General features: G+C 41.1%; 1 protein-coding gene across 1 annotated transcript in view; it reads left to right on the top strand.

The window, feature by feature from the left end:
- ROR1 (receptor tyrosine kinase like orphan receptor 1) overlaps window positions 1-25,274 on the top strand; it is a 171,421-nt gene that overhangs the window by 91,559 nt on the left and 54,588 nt on the right. Inside the window, exon 2 of the mRNA XM_075710915.1 lies at window positions 25,155-25,226. Coding sequence (XP_075567030.1) covers window positions 25,155-25,226 — 72 coding nt within the window. The remainder of the gene's footprint in view (window positions 1-25,154; window positions 25,227-25,274) is intronic.

Here is a 25,274-nt window from a genome sequence, read left to right as displayed (position 1 = left end):
ATTGGTAAATATTTAAAACCATGTCACACTCCTTTACTTTTATTAGTGGACAGGTATTTCCTGTTGGTGCTATTGGTAAACATCACACAGTAGATTTCACAAGAAAAATGTGACATCTCTGAGCAAGTCAGCGCATACAAACAGTAGTGTGTGTCCATGTCTTTGCATTCTTATAATTATTTGAAGTTTTTCTGATGCTGCTTTTTGGCAGCAGGGCGAAGGAGAAGATTCCTCATGCGTTTTTATGGATGAGTTGCCTCTTGAATTGCAGGTCTCTTGTGCTTTAGTGAATGTGAGGAAGGAAGAGAGGGACAATCAGATGTGCCAGGTGAGCAGTTGCAACTCATTTTGTGTCTTACCTAAATCATTCGTCGCAGTCAATGGCCGGCAGCTAAGAAACCTTCAGTTGTTGCCTCATGTCAGATTGGATCCAGCACTCAGTTCTGTGTTTCCTCTGAAGCAGGGTTACTATGTTTAATTTAATTAGGTACCAGTGCCAGGAGCAGAGTATCCCTGGCCTTGTGCTGGGCGGTATGACCAGGGAGAGCTGGCATGGTAATGCCGGACACTGCCCTGTGCTGGGAGATGCTGGGCTTCCTCCGCTTCTGTTGAAGTTGGCATATTGGGCTATTAATGCACTTTCAATTCTGGAGATGCTCGTTCGCTTTATACTAGGAAAATATGTCAGCTATTTTAGAGATAATGACACCACTGTGAGCAGCTGGCTGGCCTTCCTCTGCTGTAACGTTGATGTACATCACTAAGCTGGTAGGGCAAACTTCAAAAGATTCAGAGAGTGAGTTCATGCCAGCACACAAAGTTCAACTGCTTATGGGAAGCCTATCCACGCATATCAAATGCTTTTGGGTTGGAATTCGGACTGTGAATCTTTCAGGATTAGGCTCTCTTTCGTCTGCTGGAGGACAGTAATTCCTGTTTGCAGCAAGGCTGGAATACCATGAGAACAGGAGCCTTTGAAATTTTCTGAGATTTGAGTATCCATCCCAAAGATTATTGCCTGAAATCAAGTTGTGCTGATAGATATGGGAAAGAAGAGAAAAGAGCACTTAACCACATTTCTTCAACGTTGGGTATGGCTTGGGCATGTTTCAAGTTTCTGATGAAAGCCAAAGTCAGCTCTTTATTAAAACTGGATCACGCATCCCCAGTTTGTGAGTGGCTGTCATGCGGATTCCTGCTTATACCCCGTGTTTCTTTAATTCACGGGTGTTTCAGATTGCCTTCATCTTTTCACCCTGGAATATTTTATTTTAATACACTGTTTTACTATAACCAAAGTGTGGAAAGCTGTAAAAAATTTTACATGAAACTATTTGTACAATATTTAAACTCCATTTTAAAACCTTCCAAATTTCTTTAAATATTTCTCCCTTCTTCAGCTCTTCTGCACTTTGGAACAGTTTTGAAAGATGCTGCCTATTCATTTTATTTTTATAGTTTTATTTTGCTAATTTTTTTTTAATTGTGACTGAGCTAAGCTTGTTCTCTGTAACTGATACGGATATAATTTAACTGATGTGGGTGTAAACTTTCACCCTTAAGACAATTTAAAAATTATATTTCTAATCCTCTTATCTCTTCTGTGAATTGTCAGTCTTGCTTGTAGGTATTCTGGAGAGAATGATTTAATTATGAATGAATTCTTTCCATTTGGATTTGTTTATTTTTAAGAAAGATAAGTTATCTTTCTTTCCATGAGAGACAGTGATTAAAATATTTCTAATTATAAATTTGAGACTGGTGCAATTCGAAGTACTTCACTGACTGTTTGCTGGTGTAGCAGAAATATAACTGATGAAAATGTATCAGAAAATTGATGAGCCTGTGAATTTGAATATTATGATGAAGCGATATGAAAGGGAAAAGTAACAGAAAATTGCAGGAATAATGAAATAAACAGAGAAAAGTAATCAATGCATCTTTCCTCTTCAGTTACCATTTAATTTGTGGTATTTATAGTGGTATTTATTCTTCAGCCAAGTCATTTGTTTGGTGTAAACAGGTGAGTTCTTTAGAAACCTACCTGGAGAAAACCTGTAAAATGTCTTTTACTTGATTCTTGCTGCTTTGTATCTGAGAATAAAAGCTTTAGGATATATGAGATCCAGTAAGAAATAAAGTGATAAACACCCACGTGGTGCTGGAAGTGTAAGTGTCAGAAGTAAGTCTGAAGGGAGAGACAGGGAGTGCTGTGGGATAGAATTTCAGTATCTGAAGGGGAGTAGGTATCACAGAGGACTTTGTGGAGAATTTACTGGGTGGTGATAACATGGAGGAGCTGGGGCGGTTGGGGAGTGAGGCCAAAGCAGAGATATTAACGCCTGACAAATTTTGTTATAATCCTGTGTGATCGTCAGCTCATGGAAGCGGGAATCTAAATATTCCTTTTGCCCACATCGATACAGACCCAGTGTCCATAACGAGTCATATGCAGTGTCCCAGAATTGGGCAATATCCACTTACCAAGGATGAACAAAAGCAATATGGTGACAGGCCCAACCTCAACCTTCTCCCACATTTTCCTGCGTTAAGAGCTGTGGTTTCATCAGGGGCTCTTCCTAGCTGAAAAAAAGGTTTCTGCATCTGTGCTGCCTTGCTCTATGCTGCTGGATGGAGCTAATGCTATTGCAGCTAGGAGGAAATCCCAGTTTTCCATGTTCTCCTGGTGTTCACAGGGAACCAACATCCCACCAGCAGCATTTACAACCAAAAGGTTTGAAATAAAGTGGTTAATCTGGTACCCAACTGCCAGGCAAGTACAGCACATACCAAGGCTTTCCCTGTGAAATCGTCTGTAATAACGCATTTCACCTTATCTTGCTGTTCCCTTCAATTTTTGCAACTTATTTTTCAACTGAAGACGCTGCTTTTGCTTGTGCCATAATTTCATTGATTCACTGGACACATTCTGATAATCCCTGTGTTCAAAGCTAGGGGAGGGAAGCAGATGGCAAGGACTGTTTAGCAAAAGGTCTTCCAAGTTTCCACGTTGGCTTCATTTGAAAAGGAAGATAAGCACGACTGCACTGGCATTTGGGATTTACTGCAATGCAAATTTCAGGCCATCTTCTGGAAAAATAACTAAGGGATGTTTTGTCTGCTTTTACTCATGCACCTTGAGGAAACTTTGAGCCTTTTCAAGGTGGTGATATATTAATTCCATGGTGAAAACCTTCCTTAGATATACATGGTTTCTTCAGAAAAGAGAAAGTGGTCAGTATTTGCATTGTTAATGGAAAAGGTATTTAAATTGGAACTTTTTGGACAAACTGTCTTAAGGTCTTCTCTGATCAATATTTTTTTACATAAACAAGAACCTAAAAATAACCCAAATTTATAAATACAAAAAAATTTGGAAGAAATGCATTCATCATTTGTGTCACTGCAGACAGTTACAAATTGAGAAGATCCATGAATACTCAGAAACAACGCTCATGCATTCACACATGGGCTTAATAAAATTTTAGTGTGTGGGTAAAACCAGAAAATATTAGTGTGCTATTTCAGTATGGTAGAGTTTAATGATACTCAAAATAAATCATGTCTTTTGCCATCCTTTGTAAGTAATCACTTGGTGGGATCAGATTACAATGTGCTTTCAAAGATTGATGCAGAATTTTGCCTCTTTTCATCAACAGTTATTTTGATGGATGAGTAGTACATTTTTATCAGATAGGGAAAAGGACTGTATATTAACATTTTCAATTAACATGGTACATTTTCATAATAAATAGACTGTGAAGTGTTCATAAAACAGATACAGACAGACAGTAATTCACAATAATTCTTCCTTTAGAGCTCAGGGACTCAGGATCACCTGGTATCCTTGGCGTTTTGGACTGGGTTTTTCTGGTTCTAGTCCCTTTATGATATGGACCATGAGCCCCTCTTACAGTAGAGTATTTAAGCATATGCTTAAGTCTTATTAAAGTTACTCGTGTGCTTAAGCACTCTGCTGAACTGGGCCCTGACACACTTTCAGGAAAAATGGATTTGAGGCTTTTTTGTTAAAGTTTTACCGGGCACTTGGCACGTTAAATGTGTGTCATGTGCGACTCCAAGTAATTAACATTCCTGTTAAGGTTCCTTTAAAAGTTCAGCATTATGGGATTCTTTTCAAAGAACTGGCTTTAAACCTTTGACCTTTCATAGTATTTCTAAGGAATTACAAGGACAGATACATTTAAACTATTCCGACTTGCTCCTTCCATAGTAAAATGTATTATATTGAACTGAGTGGCCCAGAGAGTCTGCTTTTGGGGAGAGCGAGCATAAAAAGGGACTTTGGTGTGCTAAAAGGCCCCGGGCAGGTTCTTTATGGTGGGTGTCTTCCTGCTGGAGGAGAGAAAGGATGGTGGAAGACCTTCCTCTTCCCCTGGCTCAGGTTTGTACTTCAGGGAATAAACAAAATCAGGCTAGGGCTGCTGTTCTTCTGGGAAAAAACTCACACCTCCAGAAGAACCTACTCTAAGTGGCGTTTGAGGAAGAATGGCATTTCTCTGCAGCATGAAGCATTTTAAATGGTTATCAAACCCTGGCTCATAGCCGTCAAGATGAGTTATGAACTGTGGGCATGCAGGAGTGGGGACACTCTGCAGCAGAGCTGAGCAGCTTTGGCACAGGAGAATTGTCCTTTGTCCGAAAAATAAGAACTGGCTTCTCCAACACTTCCAATCTCATGCTTTTCCCAAAGAACAGTGCTGGAAGGGGCAGTTACATGGTATCTGACGGACTCAAAGACAGAAAAAGAAGCGGAGTGAGGTTTTACTATATTTGGATAATCCTCTAGCACTGAGGCAGTCCAATATTTTGTTTCAGATGGCTGAATTCTTTTTCCCTTTCCTATGCAAGCAAATTGGTGCTTTCTTAAATATTGACATTAATCTCCTCAGTTGGAAGCAAACCAAGCTTCTGTATTTCTTATCCTCCCAAATCATCTGTACTTCAGATCTGTTTACCAAACGGACTATATTGCATTCTCATAAATCCTGTAATTTGAGTTTGCTGTGATATTAATTTATTAGTACGCTTGCATTTTCAACATCAATTATGGTCTATCTCAACAGACATAATTCTCTCTTCAAAGGAGATAGAAAGCTGTGCAGCTCTTGGGTTTCCACATCCCCTCCCCTTCCTCTGCCCTGCTGCAGAGCAGCTGAGCTCAACCGGGCTTTGAGGCACCGGGAGCCTGCATCTGTACAGCAGCGAATAGATGAATGAGAAGTATCACTACTGCAGTGTTATTTTGGGTTTCCTGATATTTTGCTTAAATGCTGTGCTTGTACAGAAGGCACTTTTCCCTGAAAGCAAAACTATTATGTTTGTGTTTGTAGGAACAAGCTTGAAATTCTGATGGGAGTGCAGACTTCTGGCTCAGAGAGCAGAAGAGGGCATTAGCTTTGAAAATGTTGTAAATTGAAATCAGTTTTGAGATTTTAGGGGGAAGAAGGAACAGCGACTTTTTTTTTTTTAACTGAACAACTGGAATAAATGTCTACAGATGTACGCATCTTCATTTATACCCAGAGCTTCCCACTAAACCAAACATTGCCCGTTAAGGGAAAACAATACCAAGTGTTTATTTCTTAAAATGAAAAATGATAGAAAACAATTATTTGAAGAAGACCTTTGTACTAGAGCTACTCTCTGTGTCCTAATATTGCAATACTTGGGGGAAAAAGGCAACAGAAAGGAAAAACTGCTTTAGTGAAAAAGAGTTAAGTGCCTTCATTTTCTTCCTTACGTTAGGCTGGAATGTAAGTGGTGCCTTGTAAATGAAAAATAACTTCTCTTTTAGATGACCTGTTTAAAACTGAAAGTACTCTTATAGTTTAAGAAATGCTTGTCAACCGCTGTCTTTGATGCATAGGAAAAAAATGAGAAGCACATGAGAATTTGATCCAAAATTTTACAGTTTTACCCACATCCACTATGCTTGTAGGTATGCAGGCTTGTTCCTCAGGCAGAAGTCTTGCAGAATGCATTTGATTTTGTTAACGTAGGTTTCCAAAAATACAAACTGTGCTTTCCCTTCATCGCCCATTAGATTGCTTAGTGAATCTGCATGTAAAAGTGGGAGCATTTCTGACCTTTTGTCAGAAATAATTATAATAATTGCCCCTGTTTTTTTCACTCGACATTTCAGTAGTGAAATTTTCTAGCAAACTAGCGACTAACTGCAATCCAAACAGTTTCCTCCCACGGTGAGACTTGCAAGGGCTGTGAGGGGATTCTAGAGGCAGAAAACCCCTAATAGTTTTCTCACTTTCCTTTTTTTCCCCCCAGTTGCCCACTCAGCCTGGCCAGGGCAGCTCTGCATCCTGTGAAATGATGGAAGGTTGTGTTTCTTGCAGCCTGTCATCCCTTTGAGATTTGTTCCTATGCAAGCTGCCACAGTCTCCCTTTTATTCTTTCTAATTTTTTTCCTGATATCCCCCTTACTTCTATATTTTTAATTTAAAATCCCCCCCTCCTTTTTTTTTATTTTTTACAATAGTTATTCTTTAGTAGGTTGTTAATTCAAATGGAAACTGAGTAATTTTTTTTAAAGTCCCTTTCCATTAGGATACCTTTTCAACTTGCCACACTACGCTGCATGACAGATGTTAAGCACATTTAACTGTACAGTCAGTGTGTGCATATTTTTAACATAATTTGTCTTGAAAATATTTATTCAAGCCAAGACAACAGAAATTAGAGTAATTTGACTGCTCAGGCTTAAGGAATAGATTACTACTGTTGCAGATGTAAGAAACAACAGACTACTTACTCTCTAGGCCGAAAAAAGGTCTTTGGCTCCTGATACCAATCATATTTGCTATTATGTTCACAGTAATTCTTTTAAAAGTTGATTACCTTTAAAGATTTTCAGTTTAAACTTTTGCCAACTAGCATTACGAGAATTTCACCCCAAAATAAGCTCATTATGAAGGGCTTCAAAATACCCAGTGCTCCAGGGGTGCAATATTACAAAGCAAAGTTACAAATCATCTTTGCTGTGAAATAAGGGTGCCAGATATCTCTATAGCGGACTTGGTACTTGAACTACGCAAGGCTTTCAGCAGTCATTACTGATGAAGCTTAATGATCAGGCAGTTGGCACAAAAGATGTGTGATCTGGGGTGCAGGGATTTTTTTTTCCTTCTTGTCTTCAACTAAATCTTCTTTGTTTAGATTTGCAATTATCACTCAACCTTTTGGACTTGACCTGTTTTTACTGGGTTTTTTTTTCCCTCTCTTTATATGATTTACATGCAGTTAACATTTTTATTCTAACTCTTTGTATCACTCACCATGTTTCTGAATGTATAGAAATATGCAAGAGGAAAGCAAGATAGAAATGCTAGCTGTCTTACCCAGGGTTTAAAATACATATTCCTGATAGCTTGTGTTAGTAACTGTTTGTACAATCAGATTGTCAAAGTACCGTGGGACTATGGAAGGCTATTTTAAGACATTTCTCTGCAACTGCAGCTTCTGTATCAGTCCTTCAGAAGCGTGTTTTGGGATGTAGGCTTATATTGAAACTTAGCATACAAGTACCTGAGCTATTTTTATGTGAACTGATCATATGTGAAACAATGGTCCAGTGTGCAAGTGGGTCTAAGGCTAATGGGCTAATGCTTTATGTCTCCTCATTTTTCCACTCATGCATGTAAACTGCCTTCATACATTTCACTTTGATGTTTTATATCTAGATGTGTTCTTTACTTGTTAACCTAAATGTAGTGTCCACACATGTAAAGTTTTCTTTGTGTAAGAACCACTTACGCAGACACAGAAACCAGGTTCACAGCTCCTGAAGAGTGTTACCTCTGAGTTGACTATAATCAAATGGAACTGGGCAGATACTCTTGATGAAATTACCATTTTGCTATGGGTCTCATCGCCATTTTCTTCTAGGTACCATTTTTATTTAATCTTTTATTTCTGGTCTTATTTGCCATTTTTATGACCCTGTCAAAGACAGAGAGTCAATGATTAGTAGAGAGAGAATCAAGGTGCAGGGGTCGCATACTGTTAAAGGATCATTCTCAAGCTGTCTGTGCTGGTTCCCTCCAAACAGTGTGTTGATCCTTTCTCCATAGGCTGCTCTGTTTATTTGGAAGATTATTTTTCAAGGATTAGCTTTCTCTTCCCCTCTGCCCACACCCCGCCCTCCCCCCCCCCCTTTTTCAACAAAAAGAATGCCTATGTCTAGGGTTTTTCAGAAACTGCACCATGCAACTTAATGCATGCTTTGTTACAGATCTTCCCTCTCTGTCCCACCAGCTGTCTCAGCTCCAGTAGTACATGGAGAAGACACTGTAAAACCCTCAGTCCAGTGCCTGGCTTTACTTAAGGATCTTATTATTTTAGGGTGAAGATGAGCACGAGGAAGTAGTCTTCATAATTGCTCTTGTATAACAGCTCCCTGTGTTTGAAATTACTTTCTTAAGTCCATCCTTCTTTTCTCTTTTCTGGACAGCGAAGAATGCCATGTTTTCACTTCTCTTTCTGCACTAATGTCCTGTATTTCTCCTGTCAGAGCTGAGTGGAAGGAGGCATTCATCAGTGAAGTAAAGCACCATTTCCACTCCCTTTTGGATCAAACCCTGTGCCTCTGTTAGCCTGTGTATAACTATGGATATCCTTATGGTCCAGCCACTGTACACCTTAAAGCCAGTCTTAGCCATCAGTGTTTGCGAAGAACAGCACTTTGAATCATGGTTCCCTAAAATTGAGGTAATGAAAGTAGAACCTTTAAGTGGATAAATGTTTTTGGGCTCCTAATCAAGTAGTGTGGAGCTCTAATAGTGCTGTGTATACACTAGCTGCTGGAAGTCTAGTTTAGTTGTCTAAAGGGGAATTTCCTTCATTCCTGTCCTTCCACATTCACCTTTTGAAGAATACAAATGTTTGTGTATAAAAGGTCATTAGGGGCTGACTTACTGCTTAAATAACAGCACCTTGTGTCATTTTTCACATAATAGCCAGGATGGAGCACAGCACCCTTTAAAAGTGAACTTGAGCCATACTGCTAAATGTTAACTGACAGCCTAGTAAAAACAAAAGTCTTCATTTTTCTCATTTGTCTGCTTTCTAACCAGCCAGAAACTACTCAGAGTGCTCTTATTAGATCTCCAAGCATGCAACGCGGAGAAATCCTTGGATTCTAAAATTGCTGAGTACACACAAATGGTGCCACAGTGTCCTCGTCCTGTGCCAAAGCAAATCTCCGAGTTATGTAATTCTTCTCCCCAGTATTTGAGTTATGTAAATCGTTGAGCATGTCTGAGTTGCTTGTAAGAGTGCATAATCTGTAGGGTCCTGCAGTTTATCAAGGTGCCACCAGCAAACACTGTGGCATTGGATTTCATACAGCCCTCCGGAGCAGGGTTGGCCACGCTGGCTTGTGCTCGCCATCACAGGAGTGCCCTGGATCAGTGCCTGCTGCTGATTTCTAGTACCATGGTTCTGCATGAAATGTGTCTTTTGGGTCAGTCAGATCTTATGGGCCAGAGAATGCCATGTTCATGTGCCAGCCCGGTTTAGCCCAGGAGGTTTTTTCATGTACAAGAAAGCTCTGAACCAGCAATCAGTCTAAGTCAAGGGGCCGCGAGCCCATGCCACAAGACCGGATAACTATTCCAGTTCAGTCAGTCCTGGCCTTATTTTACATCTGCAGTCTGTGAAAGTGCCAACTATTTAGGTTCCATAAACTTCAGTAAGGTGACTCTGGTGGCTGCAGAGCAGGGTTTTTTCCCTCTCCTGAATTATGATATACCTAGCATGTGCAAATAAACATTAAATTTAATTAAAGCCTAGGCCAAGATGAAGTGGCCTGCAGTAGATTGTGTGCAGATGAAAGGGACTGCAAGAGAATTTTAGCTGCTTATCTAATGCAGGCAGTCAGCGTGTGATGGTTTAGAAGGGCTTTCAAACATTTGCTACCTCTTTCTTTGCTTTTACTTCACTTTCTTTATTTTCATTGCTTGTAACTTGTAGAGCAGTTGTGAACTAATAGCTTTGCAAGGCACTTTTCATCCACTTGTGCAGCTTTCAAAAGTGCTTGGCATTTCCTAATTCAATAGCAGCTTTACTGTTGACTTCAGTGGAAGCACAAGTGAGACCAAGTGCCTCTTGAAAAACCACATTGGTTTCCCCTGAGTTTTCTCTTTTTGACTCTTAGTTAATAGAATAAAGCTAGTAGCATCATCAAGTGATAATTGTAACAGTTAAAATTTCAGCATGTTCCTCGACTTCTGTGCTTGATCCTAGTGTCACTAGACAGTCCTTTCGATGGGGTTGCAGTAGGGGTGGGGGACATACAGATATTAATTAGCTGTTAAGAGTTAATTGTTAAGGAAAGGTTCCTATTCAAATCAAATATGTCCCTTTGCATATGTGGGAAAATGTCCCTTCTCTAATTCTGCATGTTGGTTTTGCTCTGCACTTACCTGCTCAGTGTAGGGGAATCTCGAACTTCCATAGTGACATCTGTCAAGCCTGGCTCTTTCTGTTCATCAGTGGCACTTGTTACCACTGGGAATTTCTTCTCAACCCAGTACATGAGAAGCTAACTCCACCACACTGCTCTCTGCAGACTTCCAAGTATTATGAAGTATTTTTGTATTTATTTATTTGAAAAGTAAACCCACCTGCATTGCTTTACATAAATACATGCTGAGATCTCCAAGACTCCTGTGTCTGCAGTGCAGTGTTTATCCACTTGGAGCAGAGATCAAGTTCTCCTTGCCTGGCACAATATCAAGCGTAATGGCACTAAGTAAGCCAAATCCTGAAAGCTTTGGGCAGTCCTTTATTTATCCTTGTTAGTCAGAACTCCCTTGACCACAGTGGGAACCCTCCCAGAACTGGGAAGCAATGTATGGGATGGACAGGAGCCTCCAGCGGAAAAGCTCACAGCAATACATGCAGAGCTGGCTCTGTGCGAGGTGAGGGGTGTCCCTGAACCCAAAAGGTCAGCTGTGCTAATGTCTGGAGGTTTGCCAGAAAAATAAATCAGCTTGTTGATTCTGAGAAATGAGCAGTCTCATTAGGGTGCCACGGTGTGTGCCACACAGTGTATGAACGCAATGAGCATACAGCTTTTCTTTTCCCCTGCCACACTTAAAGGTCTCTAGATATAAAAGGAGACCTCGTGCAAGAGTCAGCTGGAAGGCTGGAAAATGCACAGGTGCCTTGTCCTGTTCACCACCTCCATCTCCTCTCATCCCTAGGAAGTAAGAGTCTATCTTTGGGCTGATATAAAGTGTGCAGGATATAAGGATGTCAGGCTCGTCTCTAATTCCATTTTTTAAGTGAGTTTGTTATGTGTTTAAACCCAATAAAATGTTTGAAGAGATTTGGTTTCTTTCTTGTAAGGCAAAGCTGGGAAGTATAATGTCCAGGTATCACAGAAGACTGGTTTTGCTCATCTTTGCTCTTCATTAGGCTTGCGCAGAGAGGAGCTCTGTCACCTAACATCACTTATTTCTAGATTAGTCTCCTGAATTCACATGCCCTACTGCAACACAAATTAGTCCTCATTTCTGTCCTTGTGCTTCAGCTTTACATTAGTATAAAGCTGCACACAAACGCACAAATATGTTTAATAACTACTTCTGTACTGGAAGGGGTTTAACAGAGGCTCTGCTCATCAGTGGAAATATAAATTGCATTTTTTGCTTTGGATATGACACTGCAGGTTACTAAGACTCCAGACTAATCGTGCCATTGAAGGGCTCAGGTGAAGTGGTTAAAATTTGGTGGCATGATCTACGTCAATAACTTCTTGTTTTCAACCATTTTTAGCTTGAAGGAGCAGCAGCAAAGCTTTGATTAGTAAATATGTCCACACTATTTGTCTGCATCAGTCATGTAATTGAAATGCACTTTATTAGTAGCCAGAGCTTCTTCCCACCAGGCAGGACTTCATAACCGCTTTGTTCACCAGGGAATGACTTGAGCGGGTGTTTGCCCCTGGTAGTTCATGTCACGTCTGTTTCCCGTGTCTGCACCCACCGTAGCTCCTGGATTCCCGGTGCTGGAGAACGCTGGGAATTAACACCTCACCCCAAATAGCGTCCAAGGCATTTGTACGCGTACCTTCCCCCAGCTGCATTTAGAGCCCATGTCCAGAGCTGTGTGTTCCACTGCCTGGTGCGTCGGCAAGCAGTTCAGTTTGTTAAAACAGAAAGCCCGAGGCAGAACAAAGTTATGTCGATCACCACAAGAAATGCCTCTCAATGAACATTGTGCTGTGACTTCTGCTGTGAAATTCATCACAAGTGAGATGTTTGGGATGTGCTGTCTGTGATGTGACACTGCACGTGCAGGATTTTGTATCTGAATCCAAAATCTGTATCTGCTTAGTTGTGTGCGCATGCGTGTCTGTGCATATATGTATGTGTGTGTATATGTATTAAATGGTTTTGAAGCTTTAAGCCAGTAATGTAAGGAAACCAAAATCACAGGCCATGATTTGCTCTGTGGTTTGGAGAGAACCACATCTTCTGAGAATTCCCCCCTTCGGCACACCAAGCTCAGGCATTTCAAACAAGACACGATTTGCTGAGAAATGTGGTGAAAAAAGACACTTTTGCATGATTGATATTTACAGTTTGTGTATGTTTGTACTGAGAGATAGGACATTTCTCAGTGCCATCTCAATGGTCCTCAATGCAGCAGAAGTAATTTGATCACTTTAGCCAGGATATACCTCTCTGTTGAATCCAGTTCTCCTGGTCTATTCACATCTTTTTGTAAATACGCCTCCTATTGCAGCTCATACCAATTTTTATCCCACCTTTGTCATAAATGGAGAACATTTTCAGGTTGGATTCCTATGAGAATGGTGAGATTTTCCCCATTCACAAGCTTAGGACTAACCTGAAGTTCCCGGTCCCTCCAGGCCGAGTTGTTAATATCCCAGAAGAGTACTGGCACTGAGAGATCACTCGCTGCAAGAGAGAAATTCAGTCCTCTTGGAGTTGCCAAGAGGGTTACTACGTCTGCTAGTTGCGCTTTCTGTGACAGGGGTGTTTGGCTTCTGGGAGCTGGACTGAGGTCACCAAATATAATGTCGTTATCAAATCGGGTAACCCACAAGAAAATCTCCTCTCTTACTTCTGTTACACCCCTAGCTAATTTTTTAAAAGATTCTTGTAATGCTATAATCTGTTATCCCTGGCCTCATGTAAACAGCATGACTAACAGCAGCACACAAACCCACTGTCAAAGTCAATTAATTTGGAAATCTGGGTAAGAAAATACACAACTTAGCAGTGCTGTGTTTCAGGAGCATTAAAGACATGCAAAAACCTGAGACAACATCCAGAATCATTAACCGATGCTGGATTTTCCAGGTATCTCAGTAAGTCTGGATTAGGTTCAAATATTCCTCAAGCATCCATGTATTAAATAATGGGAAGTTTTTAGTCTTGTACAGCCACAGGGTAAAGAGTTTGATTACTTCAACATCTTTAAATTTAAACTAAACAGATGGTAGATTGTGATATTTGACCAGAATCACGAAAATTAAAACATAATCTGCTAGAATAAAAAATAAGTATTTCCAACATCTTTCTCATATCACTGATGGAGTATTTAGACTTTGTGCAATCAATGCTCAAAGAGCGTGATCTCTCAGACAGGAACCCTCCTCCTAAAACTGCAGCCGCCCCTCAAGAGACCAAAATTGCAATTGTGCATGGTCTCTCCATCATTCCTTTGGTAGCATCAAAACATTGCTTTTTTTTTTTTTTTTTTTGTGAAATGTAATCCCGGTCAAGATGGTCAGACCTGAGAAGTGCGACAAAACAGAGGGTGTAGCTCCTGGCGTAGTGAGGAAGGGACCCATGAATGAACTTTAGGAGAGTTGAATAATTAAACAGCAGAAAAATTTGGCTTGACCATAAGGAGTGGTTTGGGAACTAATTACGGATGAGTGGAGAAAAATTGGAGAAGCAGTCTGTAAATATTAGGTACTAAACTAATGAGAAGGCTATGGGACATTCTACTGTTTCAGTTTCCCAGTGTCCTGTTTTGCTTCGAAGCTTTCAGGGAGAAACTGTGTTTTCCTTTACTTGTAAATAGTCTGTACAAAATATTTCAAGTGTGTCTGGATGCTATCAGAGCTGACTAATGTTAATGAACCCACTAGTGAAATTTAGCCCTGTAATAAGTATGTGCTCATTTGAACTCAGCAGAATCTGCACACACTTGGGCTTACTTTGGCAGACACTCGCTCTTATCACCTGCTGAGCTTGATATTACTGCAGTCCTTTGGCCTGTAGAACAAGAAATTAGGAACAGCAATCAAAAACTTTTGCGCAGCTGTGTGGTTTGCAGCTACTAGGCAAGCAATTGGTCCACTGGAACTTCATCTGGATGTACTGTGCTCAGCGTGTTTATTTGGATTGCCCTGCCTTTCAGAGAAAACCTATATCCATTTCCAAGCTAACTAGTTTCTTAAAGTATGGCAGTTGTCACGACTTTGAAACATAATCTCTGTAGATCTGCAGTAGCATTACATCAAATGCCTAGCTTCTTGTTTGTTGAGCTAATAAAAAAATCATCAGTGGTTTATCCTTCCATGAGGCTTCAGCGGCTGCAAAAGCAGTTAAGACTGAACAAGCCAACTTTGCCCTGCTCCTGTTGATTTCCTATTGTACAGGCTATTAACTTTTAGAGACTCTCTTTTTTTTGTGGCAAAGCCATTACAGGGTCATGAAGACTACAGGCATTTGTACTTCTGGGTGCAATTAAGATGAAGGCTTGCTAAGTCTAGTTGTGTTGTTTAGAAGTGGCTCTTTTGCACCAACGATTTTCTTAGTCCTGACTGTGCTTGTCCTTGCCTTGACTGTGCATGAGGATTGCTGCATAATTCAAGGATTCAGGAGATTGACTTAATCAAACCTGTGGATTTGGTGTCCATTATTAAGTTGCCAGCATGAGGCTCGCAGTGCTGAGGTCTGCATGCCCATGACGGGATGTTCAATAGCCCCTGGAAGTTTGCATGATTCTGCATCTGTTGAAATCATGGGGAATCTAGTACAAGAGCGTGCTTAAGCCGCTGATGAAACAATTTGAAGATCCCCCAAAAAGTAGAAATGAAAATAAATTTGGTCCTATTGTTAAGATTGGATTTAATTTTTCTTAATGTTAGAGAGTATCTGAATCCAGGAGATCCTGATGAACCTTGGATTCAGGAAACTTTCCTATAGTAAATAAGTTGTAACTGTGGCTAAATCTGTACATTAATTCATTCCAGCAATGACAGGATTAAAAATAAACCTCTGAAGCATTGATGTAAAGTGCAGACTAATTGCCTATATAATTGCTTTTGTTAGCTAGCATGTGGACAGCCCTGATCTGGAGTCCCACGAGGGCAGGACAAGGACAGACGTGCCTGTGTGGTGACACCATTGTGTCTGAAACCCAACCTGGAGCCATGAAAAGGGAGTTTAGTCTTCACCTCCGAGAGACCTTGCCCTCTCTTGAGGCTGCTAATAAACGCAAATTAGCTGGAGGGTCTTGGTTTGGTTTTGGTCTCTTGAGGATGCTGTGCCTGCATGTGCCAAAGACTGAGGGGTCTGGGTCAGGATCCCGCCTCCTGGCGCTTCCCTCAGTGCTCCCAGCTGAGACCTGAGCTAAGCCCAGTTCTCCACACACATGCTGATCAGTTCTTACTCACAGGTGTCATCTGGTTGACTTCAAGGAAAATTTTAAAAAGCAGCCTTTTAATTAAGTTTTCAATCTACCTTCTAAAATGTACAGGCTTTAAGCCTGTCTGAGATCAGGCTTTTGTGGGTTTAGACCAGGGTGTAAGTTCCTCTTGAACAATCAATGTAGCTCAGTCCCGACTTGGCCAAAGCATCCAGCTCTGGCATCAGTTAAATATTTACATTCCCCCCTTTTTATATAAATTGTGCTCTATTAGCATACGTTTCACAGTGTATCCTTGTGTTTCAGCCTCTTTATAAATTTGGCAGTTTGTACATTAATCAACATCAACACATGTAAAATCCTAGGCATGAGGCTGAAGCTGTCAAACGTGCAACATTTACTATTTCATCATACACAGCCAATAAGTCATGTTGCAATGTATGCCTTGTACCAAGAGGATATGGTATAAAATGGAGCATGTTTACACTAGGGAGACTTCTGTGTACTTAAGAAGTAATTGTTTCAGGACCGTTCATTAATTCATGAGCTGACATGGGTACATTTTTCCTCACTGCAACAAAAATAATTATCAAGCTCAAAAAATAATAATGAATTTGCACATGGCAGCCTTCTACTGTAATTTTCTTCACAAGTTATAAGGGTTTAATTGTAGATTGCTAGTAGCTTTATCCATTTCAATCATTTCTGGCTCTCAAGTGCTGAGGTGCAAGGAGTTACGGTGTGCTGCAATTTATGGTGGATGTAAATGATTTCTTGTTTGCCCTCCCTGTACTTGGCTGGGTTTGCCGCCTTTAAAGCTTTTGTGGGTGGATTTAGTGCAGTGGCACTGATGGAAGCCAGGGACAAGTGAGCAGGTGCAATGCAGAGCCCTGTCCAGGCACTTCATCCTTCGTCTGCAAACACTATAGAAGTGCACTTGTGGGCACTGCTCAGTCTGCTGTTTTGTGAGATAGATAAATGGGAACCTGTGTGGATGTTGTGTCAGTGGAAGGGCAGGCCCCCAAAAATGCTTGTGCGTGGCACTGATGCCTTCAGGAAAGCAAGCATCCATAGTAGGTGTGGGCTGGGTAATACGGATCACTCAGAGTCACAAGGATATTTAGGCTTTGCAAGAGAGCCTTTTCTGTCTGCTTGGAGGGATCTCGGTGCTCTTTAGATTCAGGACTTTTTGGGGCTGTTGTTAGGGAAGCCCCCATCTCAGGGAACCCAAATGTTGCCACCACAGTGTTACCCCCAGAAAGCACCTAACAGAGAACGTTGCCTCCTCCCATTCCTTCCTGGACCCTTCGTCACCATTCCTGGTGTTGAAACATCTTCACCTAACAGTGCCTCAAGACATCTTTCTCTACGTCCCTGCCCTCTTGATACTGTGATGGGTTTTTGTGACTCCTCTGTTTCTCATCATATCCTCTTACCCCAGACTAGCCACCCGGTAATTTCTTGCTGCCGCTGTTAGTTTTTTGCTTTCTTCTGTTGCAGTCATCCAGTGTCCTTTGTGTGGTTCCCAGTTCCACTTCCTCTTCTGTCTTTCCGCCAGTCTGAGGTGATCAGAAGACAATAGCTCAGGGCATGGAAGAAAATCCAGTATTATCTTAGGTGGGTTTGGAGAGATAGGAAATTTGCATTTACTATGCAAATACCCAACCTGTGTAGGTTTGCATGACAAACAGCTGTGCTGTGCTCCCTTCCAAGGTTATTACTACTGAAGAACAACCAGAGTCTCTGATATCCGTGTCCAATAAAAGCTGCCTTTATGGCAAAAAATGATGTGTTCCTCCAATACCTTGCTTCCACATCCCTTGCGTTTCAGATTGTGCAGAGTACAAATAGTTCTTCCTAGAAAAAGCAGTGAAGGATGTTCAGAGGCTGCCAGCTTTAGTGGGTTGGACATGTTCCTTCTGTATCCCTGTCTCTGCATTGCCAATAGAGTCAGGACAGGCCAAGGCACCAGTCGCTACAAAGTGCTTTTGCTTCAAGTTAACTTAGAAGCTCAACGTTTATTTTTTCTCTAGATTTGCCCCTGCTTCCTTGGGAGTAGAGGTAGAGGTCCCCTGAGTTTGTACAGTGCAGGATCATGCCTGGTCCACCTGAGTGTTGCCGTTCCTAGGAATGCCAGGCAGAGTGTTTTTTGCACTAGGCTCCTGTGCCTGAGGTTCACGTCTGGTTGATGTGCATTGAAGTGCCATTGTAGCCACATTTCTACAGTTCATAAGCACAAAGACTCAACTGTGAGCTATGAAATGCTGGCACTCAGCCAACTGGCCATTTCTTTTCTTCATTCCCTGTCATTAAAACTGTGGGTTGCTCTAGGGTGCAGTGTTTTGCTCTTCTTAAGTGGAACTGTTAACGACCCAATTTAGAGCAATGTAAAGTGCACCCAGATTCCACAGTGACTTCTAAATCCGTATAACATTAATGATAATCTGTAATTAATATCCGCAATCAAAAGGAATTGTAGTTCAGTAATTAGAAATTTAGGATTAAAGTATTAGCATATAAAAAAGGCCTCTTAACAAGCTCTTCTTCCAAGAGATGGCTTTGATCCCATGGAAGAAAACAGTGTTTAACTGATATGAGCTTAGTCAAAGACCAAGTTACTAAAAATATTGTATTGACCTGACTTATGTAGGTCATTAGACTACTGCCAAAACACTTAAAGGTATTTTAAGAGTTTGCAGGTATTGAGTACATAGCAATTCAATAGTTTTCTGACGATGTTGCGTCTTGATATTCCAGAACAAGAACACTGTGTTTGAGAATAAGCTTTAATCTCCCCAATGGGCCTTTTGGAGTGGGTATTACTGGTATCCTGTAAGTACAGGAAACCCCAAGTGACTGCCCACCTTTGAGCCAAAAGCTTTCCTGATGTATCCTCATCGAAGAGAGCAGGTCTGCAAGAAGACGTAAGGCAGAGGTGTCAGGTGCATGCAGTGCACTTGGCTTCCTGCCCTGTAATCACAAATAGGGCACCGGGATTCTTTCTGATGATGCATCATGAATGGGCTAATCCTTCAATTTATCTCTAGCCCTCAGGAACTTGAGACATTTAGAAAGACTCCCAGGTAGAGAGGTTGTTCATTGCATACGTGCTGATGAAAGTGCCAGTCGCAGTGATGAGGTGCTCTGATAGATGAACAGGCTGAGGTATAAATGAGGTTCCTAACAGTTTCCAGTCCTGCACTGAATTAAGTCATCCTGCTGCACATCTCACTTTTGATGCTGAAAATTAATGTATTGTATGTTTGAAATCGACAGAGCTCAAATTGTTCATTGGTGTTGAAAATTTCCCTATCTAATGCCAATTATTATCCTACCCCAGGCTATCAATAATGATATACTACAGATAAGTAACAGATAGATGTGCTTGAAAGTTTTACATTCTAATAACATGAGGAAAATTAACCATTTGAAAGTTATTAGCATCATGGAATATCTTCTCTGCCCCTATCTGTGTGGAACAGCCTGAAGAGCTCCTTTGCCAGCAGAAAGTGCGGTTTCCGACACAGCGATGGAAGTAGTTGTGAACTCTGTGGGAATCATCTGGTAAACTCTATCTCTCGGATCTGCCTATGCAAGGTTTTGGCAGAACAAGCTTTGCCTTTGCTTTTTCAGCCATAGAGTATCCAGGTGGAGTAAAGCTAACTAGTTAATGTTAAGCATTTGAAGGAGAAATGCCATCATGCAGCATTTGATCTTGCTTACCAAACAGATCTTTAGTTAAGGTCTGTTCTCTGGCCATTTTTATTGCATGTAATTTGTAGGCTGTTCTCTTTCAGCATATTTAAGGTGACAGTACAAAGGCCAACAGCTTCACCTGAACATGCAAAGTTGAGTCTTTTTGCAGGAATATATTTTTAACGTGGACCGTGATTGCTGTAGGCTATATATACCATATTTTTTACACATCATTGTGTACTGAAATTGCTATATTCATAACTAATCAATGGAAGGTTTGCCATCAACCTGTAGTATTGCATACTACTAAAGGTAGTATATTCTCCCTGAGAGACACCTGCCTCACTTGATGAGCAGAAATGTTCTCAACAATTTCCTGTCTTTGTGCAGTTTTGCCTTGTTCAGCTGATTGAAGTATTTATGATTGCTGCCTCCTTTTGAAACACATGAATTGTATAATGCAGACATGTCTACTGACATGCAGAGATAGTGATGTCATGAAAATAAAATCCTTTCACACATTAAAGATATAAGCAAAATTTAAGGTATATATTATGGAAATTTCAGGACAGTGCCAATTTTTAAACAGACAAGAAAATTGGTAAATAATAGGTCGTATCCATTACAGTCTGCAGAAAGTATGTCTAGATTTCCTTCAGCACCTCCAGGGTGGGCTGTGGATAGGCTGGTAACTGGCTGATTGCAAAATGTCATATCTTTGGAGATCAGATGAAAACGTGTGGGGAACTTACAAAGGATCAGTGAAACAGAAAACGCAAAAGGCAAAAAAGGAAGATGAGGGAGATATGACTGAGAAGAAAAACAGCCGTGAGGCATATCTGTGGGAAGATCCTGGAAGAGATCAGTCAGGTAGGAACTAGACAGAGAGAAAGATGAAGCGTCGGTCTGGAATGTGCAGAAAAGCAAAAATACTGAGCACTTAGTATAATTAGGTTTTGCTCTAAGTCTGTATAACTAAATAGTTTATCTTATTACTCAGACTTCTAACTCCTTGGTTACTTTAAATAACCTCTTTGCTCTTTTTGCTCTTTCGGGTATTCTACAGTGAGGTCTGGATTGCGTACGTTGCAGTCACGTTCATATTTGTATCAGAAAAAATTACTTACTCCAGATTGTCTTGAGGGTATAGAATTAGGGTATGGAATGCCCCACTGGTGCGATATAAAGTGAGACAGAGGATGCCCATGAAGAAGACACTTTGAAATTTTGTTTGCGTGTTTTAACTAGACATATCTTCCACCTTAAGAAGATGTGTTCCTGCAAGACCTGGGATTTTCATCTCTGCACCAGAGAAGAAAGCCTGTCCTAGGCAACACTGTGTATGTTCCTGTGCTTAGCAGCTGTACAGACCTCATGCATTGCTTGTAGGGTCTTGGAAGCAGAATATCCACACACTTAGACTTATTTTGCTCTCTGCTTTGTTTCTGTATAGCAGATATATTCCCCATGAAAATCTTTTCTGGGTTTGGTGTCATCTTAGTTATCTGCCTTCTTCCTGTTCTGACTTATATTCTCTTTACTTTGCGTTACAAATGCATCACATAGAGATATTAATTAGCCTGGGCACAGGGCCTGGATCTTCTCCTTTTCGGTTCTGTGGCCAGGGGATGAGGCTGCCCCATCCTTTTGATGGGTCTGTAACCGTGACAGTACAAACACTGGAGCACTGAGTAATGGTTGGTTCTGGTGAGAAGATGAGACGGTAGTGTGTGCCTGTGATAAGAACGAGCTCTGTAGTTTTTCTTCAGAGGCAGTTTTTTGTAAACCTTATTGAAGTTTATTTAATCACAAAGGCTTTAAAAGGACTGACTTGTGTGAAATTCACTCTACACTTACGCAATATGGTAATAAAATCAGGTGTTAGCCAACTTCTCTGTGGGGAGTGTATTTGAATGCACTTTACTTGGCTTTTCACAGGGGTTATAATTGACTGTTGTGACTTCTCATTAATTTAAGACCAACGTCTCTTAATAATGATAGAGATTTAGACAGATACTTATCTTTCCAGTATTAAGGATAAGATTCGTCATTCATCTGGAATGATTTCATCTATAAAGAAAACCTTAACAGGATAATGGTTCTCTCTGCTGATCACATTTCTCAGGTTGCCTTTTTTTCAAAACAAATCTTATTGTTCAGATAGTTAAAGTGGGGCATAAGAGGGCGTTTTTAACAACTAAGGATTAATTTTTATACTCCTCATTTGAAATCCAGTTGCAATATTAAGCAGATTCTTTTTTCTTTTTTTTTAATGGTGACAGCAAATAGGCAAGCCTGTTTCAGCGCCCCAAATGCAAGTTGCTGTGTGTAAATCCCATATATGGGATTTACAGAATAAAGGGAGCAATTGGTTAGTGGGAGTTTAAAGGTCTGGTGTGTGAGCGAAGTAAGTGGATGGGCCATTGATGAGTGGAGCGATGGATGCTGAGTTCTGCTCCCTGGTCTCCTCCAGGTCATGGGTGGAATAGCTGTAGGTGTCTTGCATTTGGTGTGACCTTCTTGGTGCTCCAGCTCTTTGGCCCACTGGCACACAGTGGGTCCCAAAAGGGAAAAAGGTCCTACTCATTCCCAGTCTGTTTTTTTAAACACATTTTCCTCGTGGAGGCAGAGTTACTGAGCGAGGCAGATCAGGCAGGAGCAGGAGGTGCATTTAGTTCCAGGGGAGGAACAAGTTTGCTCAGACAAGGCTTTGATCCTTCTCCCATCCATGACTCATCTCTCTCCACAGGCTGTCTGGGAGCTCACCTTCCGACAGAGCGTGCTTCGGATTTGGCCTGAAGGTTATAACATAGTTTTTCGAAGGAGAGGTATCACTGCTCTCACTTTCATGCACAGCAATCCTAAGTCATCACAGTTGGAAATTAAATTCATGCATGTCTTGTGGACTTCTTTTCTGGGATACTTTTGTTTTCTGCATTAACTTTGAATCAATGGTATGTTCCCAAGCTGTGTAACTGCTCTACATGTTCCTTTCAGTCAAATAAAATGTTTACTGAGGGCACAGTACTACATTGCTCTTGAATTGGAGCTTTAATTCAGGAATATCAGAAAATTGCCAGTTATCAGCCTGGAGAACTATCTCACAAATGGTAAAGTTTGGTCTTCTAATGTGGTTTCTTCTGTAGATCAGGTGATGGGTGTCTGCTCTGTGAGATTTACGGTCATGTTTTCCAAGCCTTTTTAAGAAAACATTAATATGAACTCTGGAGTTTTCAATAGCACAAGATTTTATTTGGTCATAGTATTATTAGTACTTTTTCTTTCATTTTGGTTAATGTGTGTTAGCTGTTTGCAGAATACGGTTCATTTTTAGGCTCTTAGTACTAGAATATTTCCAGGTGAACAAAAGTAATATTACCTACAGAAAATATATTGTTGAGTGCAGAAGTTGAATGTGCGAGCAGTGTGAATGACATAACCCTTTGCCTGTGGGTTTGAGTGGTGCCCTGTAGCTCTAAGAGATGAACCTGTTTGATCTCAACAGCAGGTGTGAGAGGTAATGGCACCTCAGAGGGGTTTTATCACCAGTCTGCAGCAGCTGCCCCATTTTTTGGGTAGGAGGGATGGAAGGGCAAGGGCCCAGGGGAGGCGTAGGAGGCTGAGCATCCCAACCTCCGGCACCAGCCTGACACTGACTGGTTCCTGGTCAGCATTTGCCCATTGGTTATTTGTCACCTACCCCACATCTCAGCTTTAGCCTTAGAGTAAATCTGTCAACCACAGTGTCCTGCTGCTTGGATGATCGTGGTCACCATGAAGGTGATATTAGCACTGGATCCATTTTGTTTTCCTTAAACCTTGCAGGTCTTTCAGCCACATGGTCCCTAACATTTCGGTTAGGTAAGGAGTTCAACTGTTAAAAAGTAAAGAATGAGGAGGGATGGACACAGTGGGCCAGAATCTCAGCTTGTGTAAATAGGTGTCACTGCTGACTTCAGAGCAATGCCATTTTACATGGGCTCAGGATCTGTCCCCATCAGTGGGTTTCTGCCCTGCATATCTGTGCAGGCTGGGGACCATGTTCATAGGTGAGTTATAATGCCTTCAAATTTGGTGTTTACATTGGAAATACTTGACAGTCTTAAATAAGCACTGCTACCAGGTGGGCGTTTAAGAAAGACGATATTTATAAAAAGTGTAGTGGCTGTATCTGAACTTAACAGCTTCACGCGTTTGTATGACTTTGTGTTTACAATTTTCTCGTGATTTTTTAATGAAATAGAATAGTTGCAAACTGGTCAAATAAACACAGAACATCTTTGGATATCCTTGCACTGCCACTGTTTTATGAGTGAAATTGCTTTGTAGTTAAAAGATGTCTGGGAACAAGCTAATGGGATGGTGTCACTTCAAAATATTCCCATTCTCATCTGGGATCCTGCTGATGCTCAGCATCCTGATTCTGCCCTTGCTGTGCACCTGTGGGACTGAGTGAAATCACCCGGCACTGGGGGTCCAGCCAGGATGCAGGATCAGGCCACAGAGTGTTAATTTGTAGTGAGTCTTTTTAGCCTCTCAGTCAGATCGGGTGCTGACACATTGAGCACTGTTTGTTTTTATTTCAAATTCACTCCCATTTTCAGTGCAGTAGCACTCCTGTCCAGCATCACTCTCCTCCTTTTTGAGGTCAGGTTTCCTGGGGCTGGGTGGACACAGGGAATTAGGAGGTGCGCTGCGTTTCCATGCCATGTAATGTGTGTGCACACCCCTTCTTCCCACCATCATTCACTAAAACTCGTGTAGATGTCTATTAATCCCTGGGGGCTGACTCTGAGAGATCGTGCTCCAAAAGCAGTCTTTCCTAGCTGCCTGGGAAGCCTCATAAGGCGCATGTAGGTCAGCTGTTACAAAGGGAGAGTAATTCTTCACCCACCCCACCCCCCCCCCCGCCATGTGACAATGGGTTTACAATGCTGAACGTGGTTTTGCAAAGACCCTCAGGGAGCCCAACGAACATCTCATGGTGGATACTGCACCCAGCCACTACAGCCTGTTGGGATGTGGCAAGTGCTACAAGCAGCAATTACACATCAGAGTCCTCACACGGGTGTTTGATAAAGTCATCGATGTTCAGATACAGGGAGGAAGTATGCTGGTAGTTCCCTCAACACCGTCCTCTGTACAACTTACTGTTTGCATGTTAAAAAAAAAGGTAAAAATATAAATGAAGACTAAGGTCACCATTCAACTTCCTCTTGAAAAGGAAAAAAAGTATCATAGCAATGAGAAAATGCTACTGGTGATCAGATCAGTCTTTCCACCCTGTGTTTACATGAGTCATAGGAGAATTTTTCATACAAGTAGCCCTATTATAAACTGTATCTCTTCTTGTGTGCATGGGTTTGCAGGATTAAAATCGCTTGTAAATGTTAATAGATAACATGTTCAGCAACCTCATAGCGTTTGTGTTTTACTTAGCTGTAGCACTGCAGAGTCATTCTACCTCTATAAAACTTGTGGAGAGATTTTAAGGTGGGCCAAATACATCTCAAAGATTGGTTGCTTAATTAACACAAGGCCTCACAGTGACAGCATTGCAAAACAAACTCCAGCGCTGGCCCTGTGCCTTTTTCCACTTTGCTGGTTCTGCTACCCATGTGTCTCAGCCTGCCAACACAGAGCATCGAGTGCATTTTAATAGCTGCTGTTCTTCAAATAAAATTATTACTGTGACAGTGACTTTATAAATGCCTCTTTTTCTCGTGATGATACAGAATTGATATCTTAACAGCATCTTTTTATTTTTTTCTATTTTTCCCTTCCAGGAGCAAATTCATCAGTTGTTGCTGATTTCATGCCTACATCATCATGGAACATCTCAAGTGAATTAGATAAAGGTAACTGGACAGAAAAAAATAGAAAGATGTGAAATCAGATTTAAAAAT

Source organism: Pelecanus crispus, chromosome 5, assembly GCF_030463565.1.
Source record: "Pelecanus crispus isolate bPelCri1 chromosome 5, bPelCri1.pri, whole genome shotgun sequence".
Classification (NCBI taxonomy): Eukaryota; Metazoa; Chordata; class Aves; order Pelecaniformes; family Pelecanidae; genus Pelecanus; species Pelecanus crispus.
The sequence above is the reverse complement of the archived record's forward strand: the minus strand, read 5'-3'. Positions and strand labels throughout refer to the sequence as shown.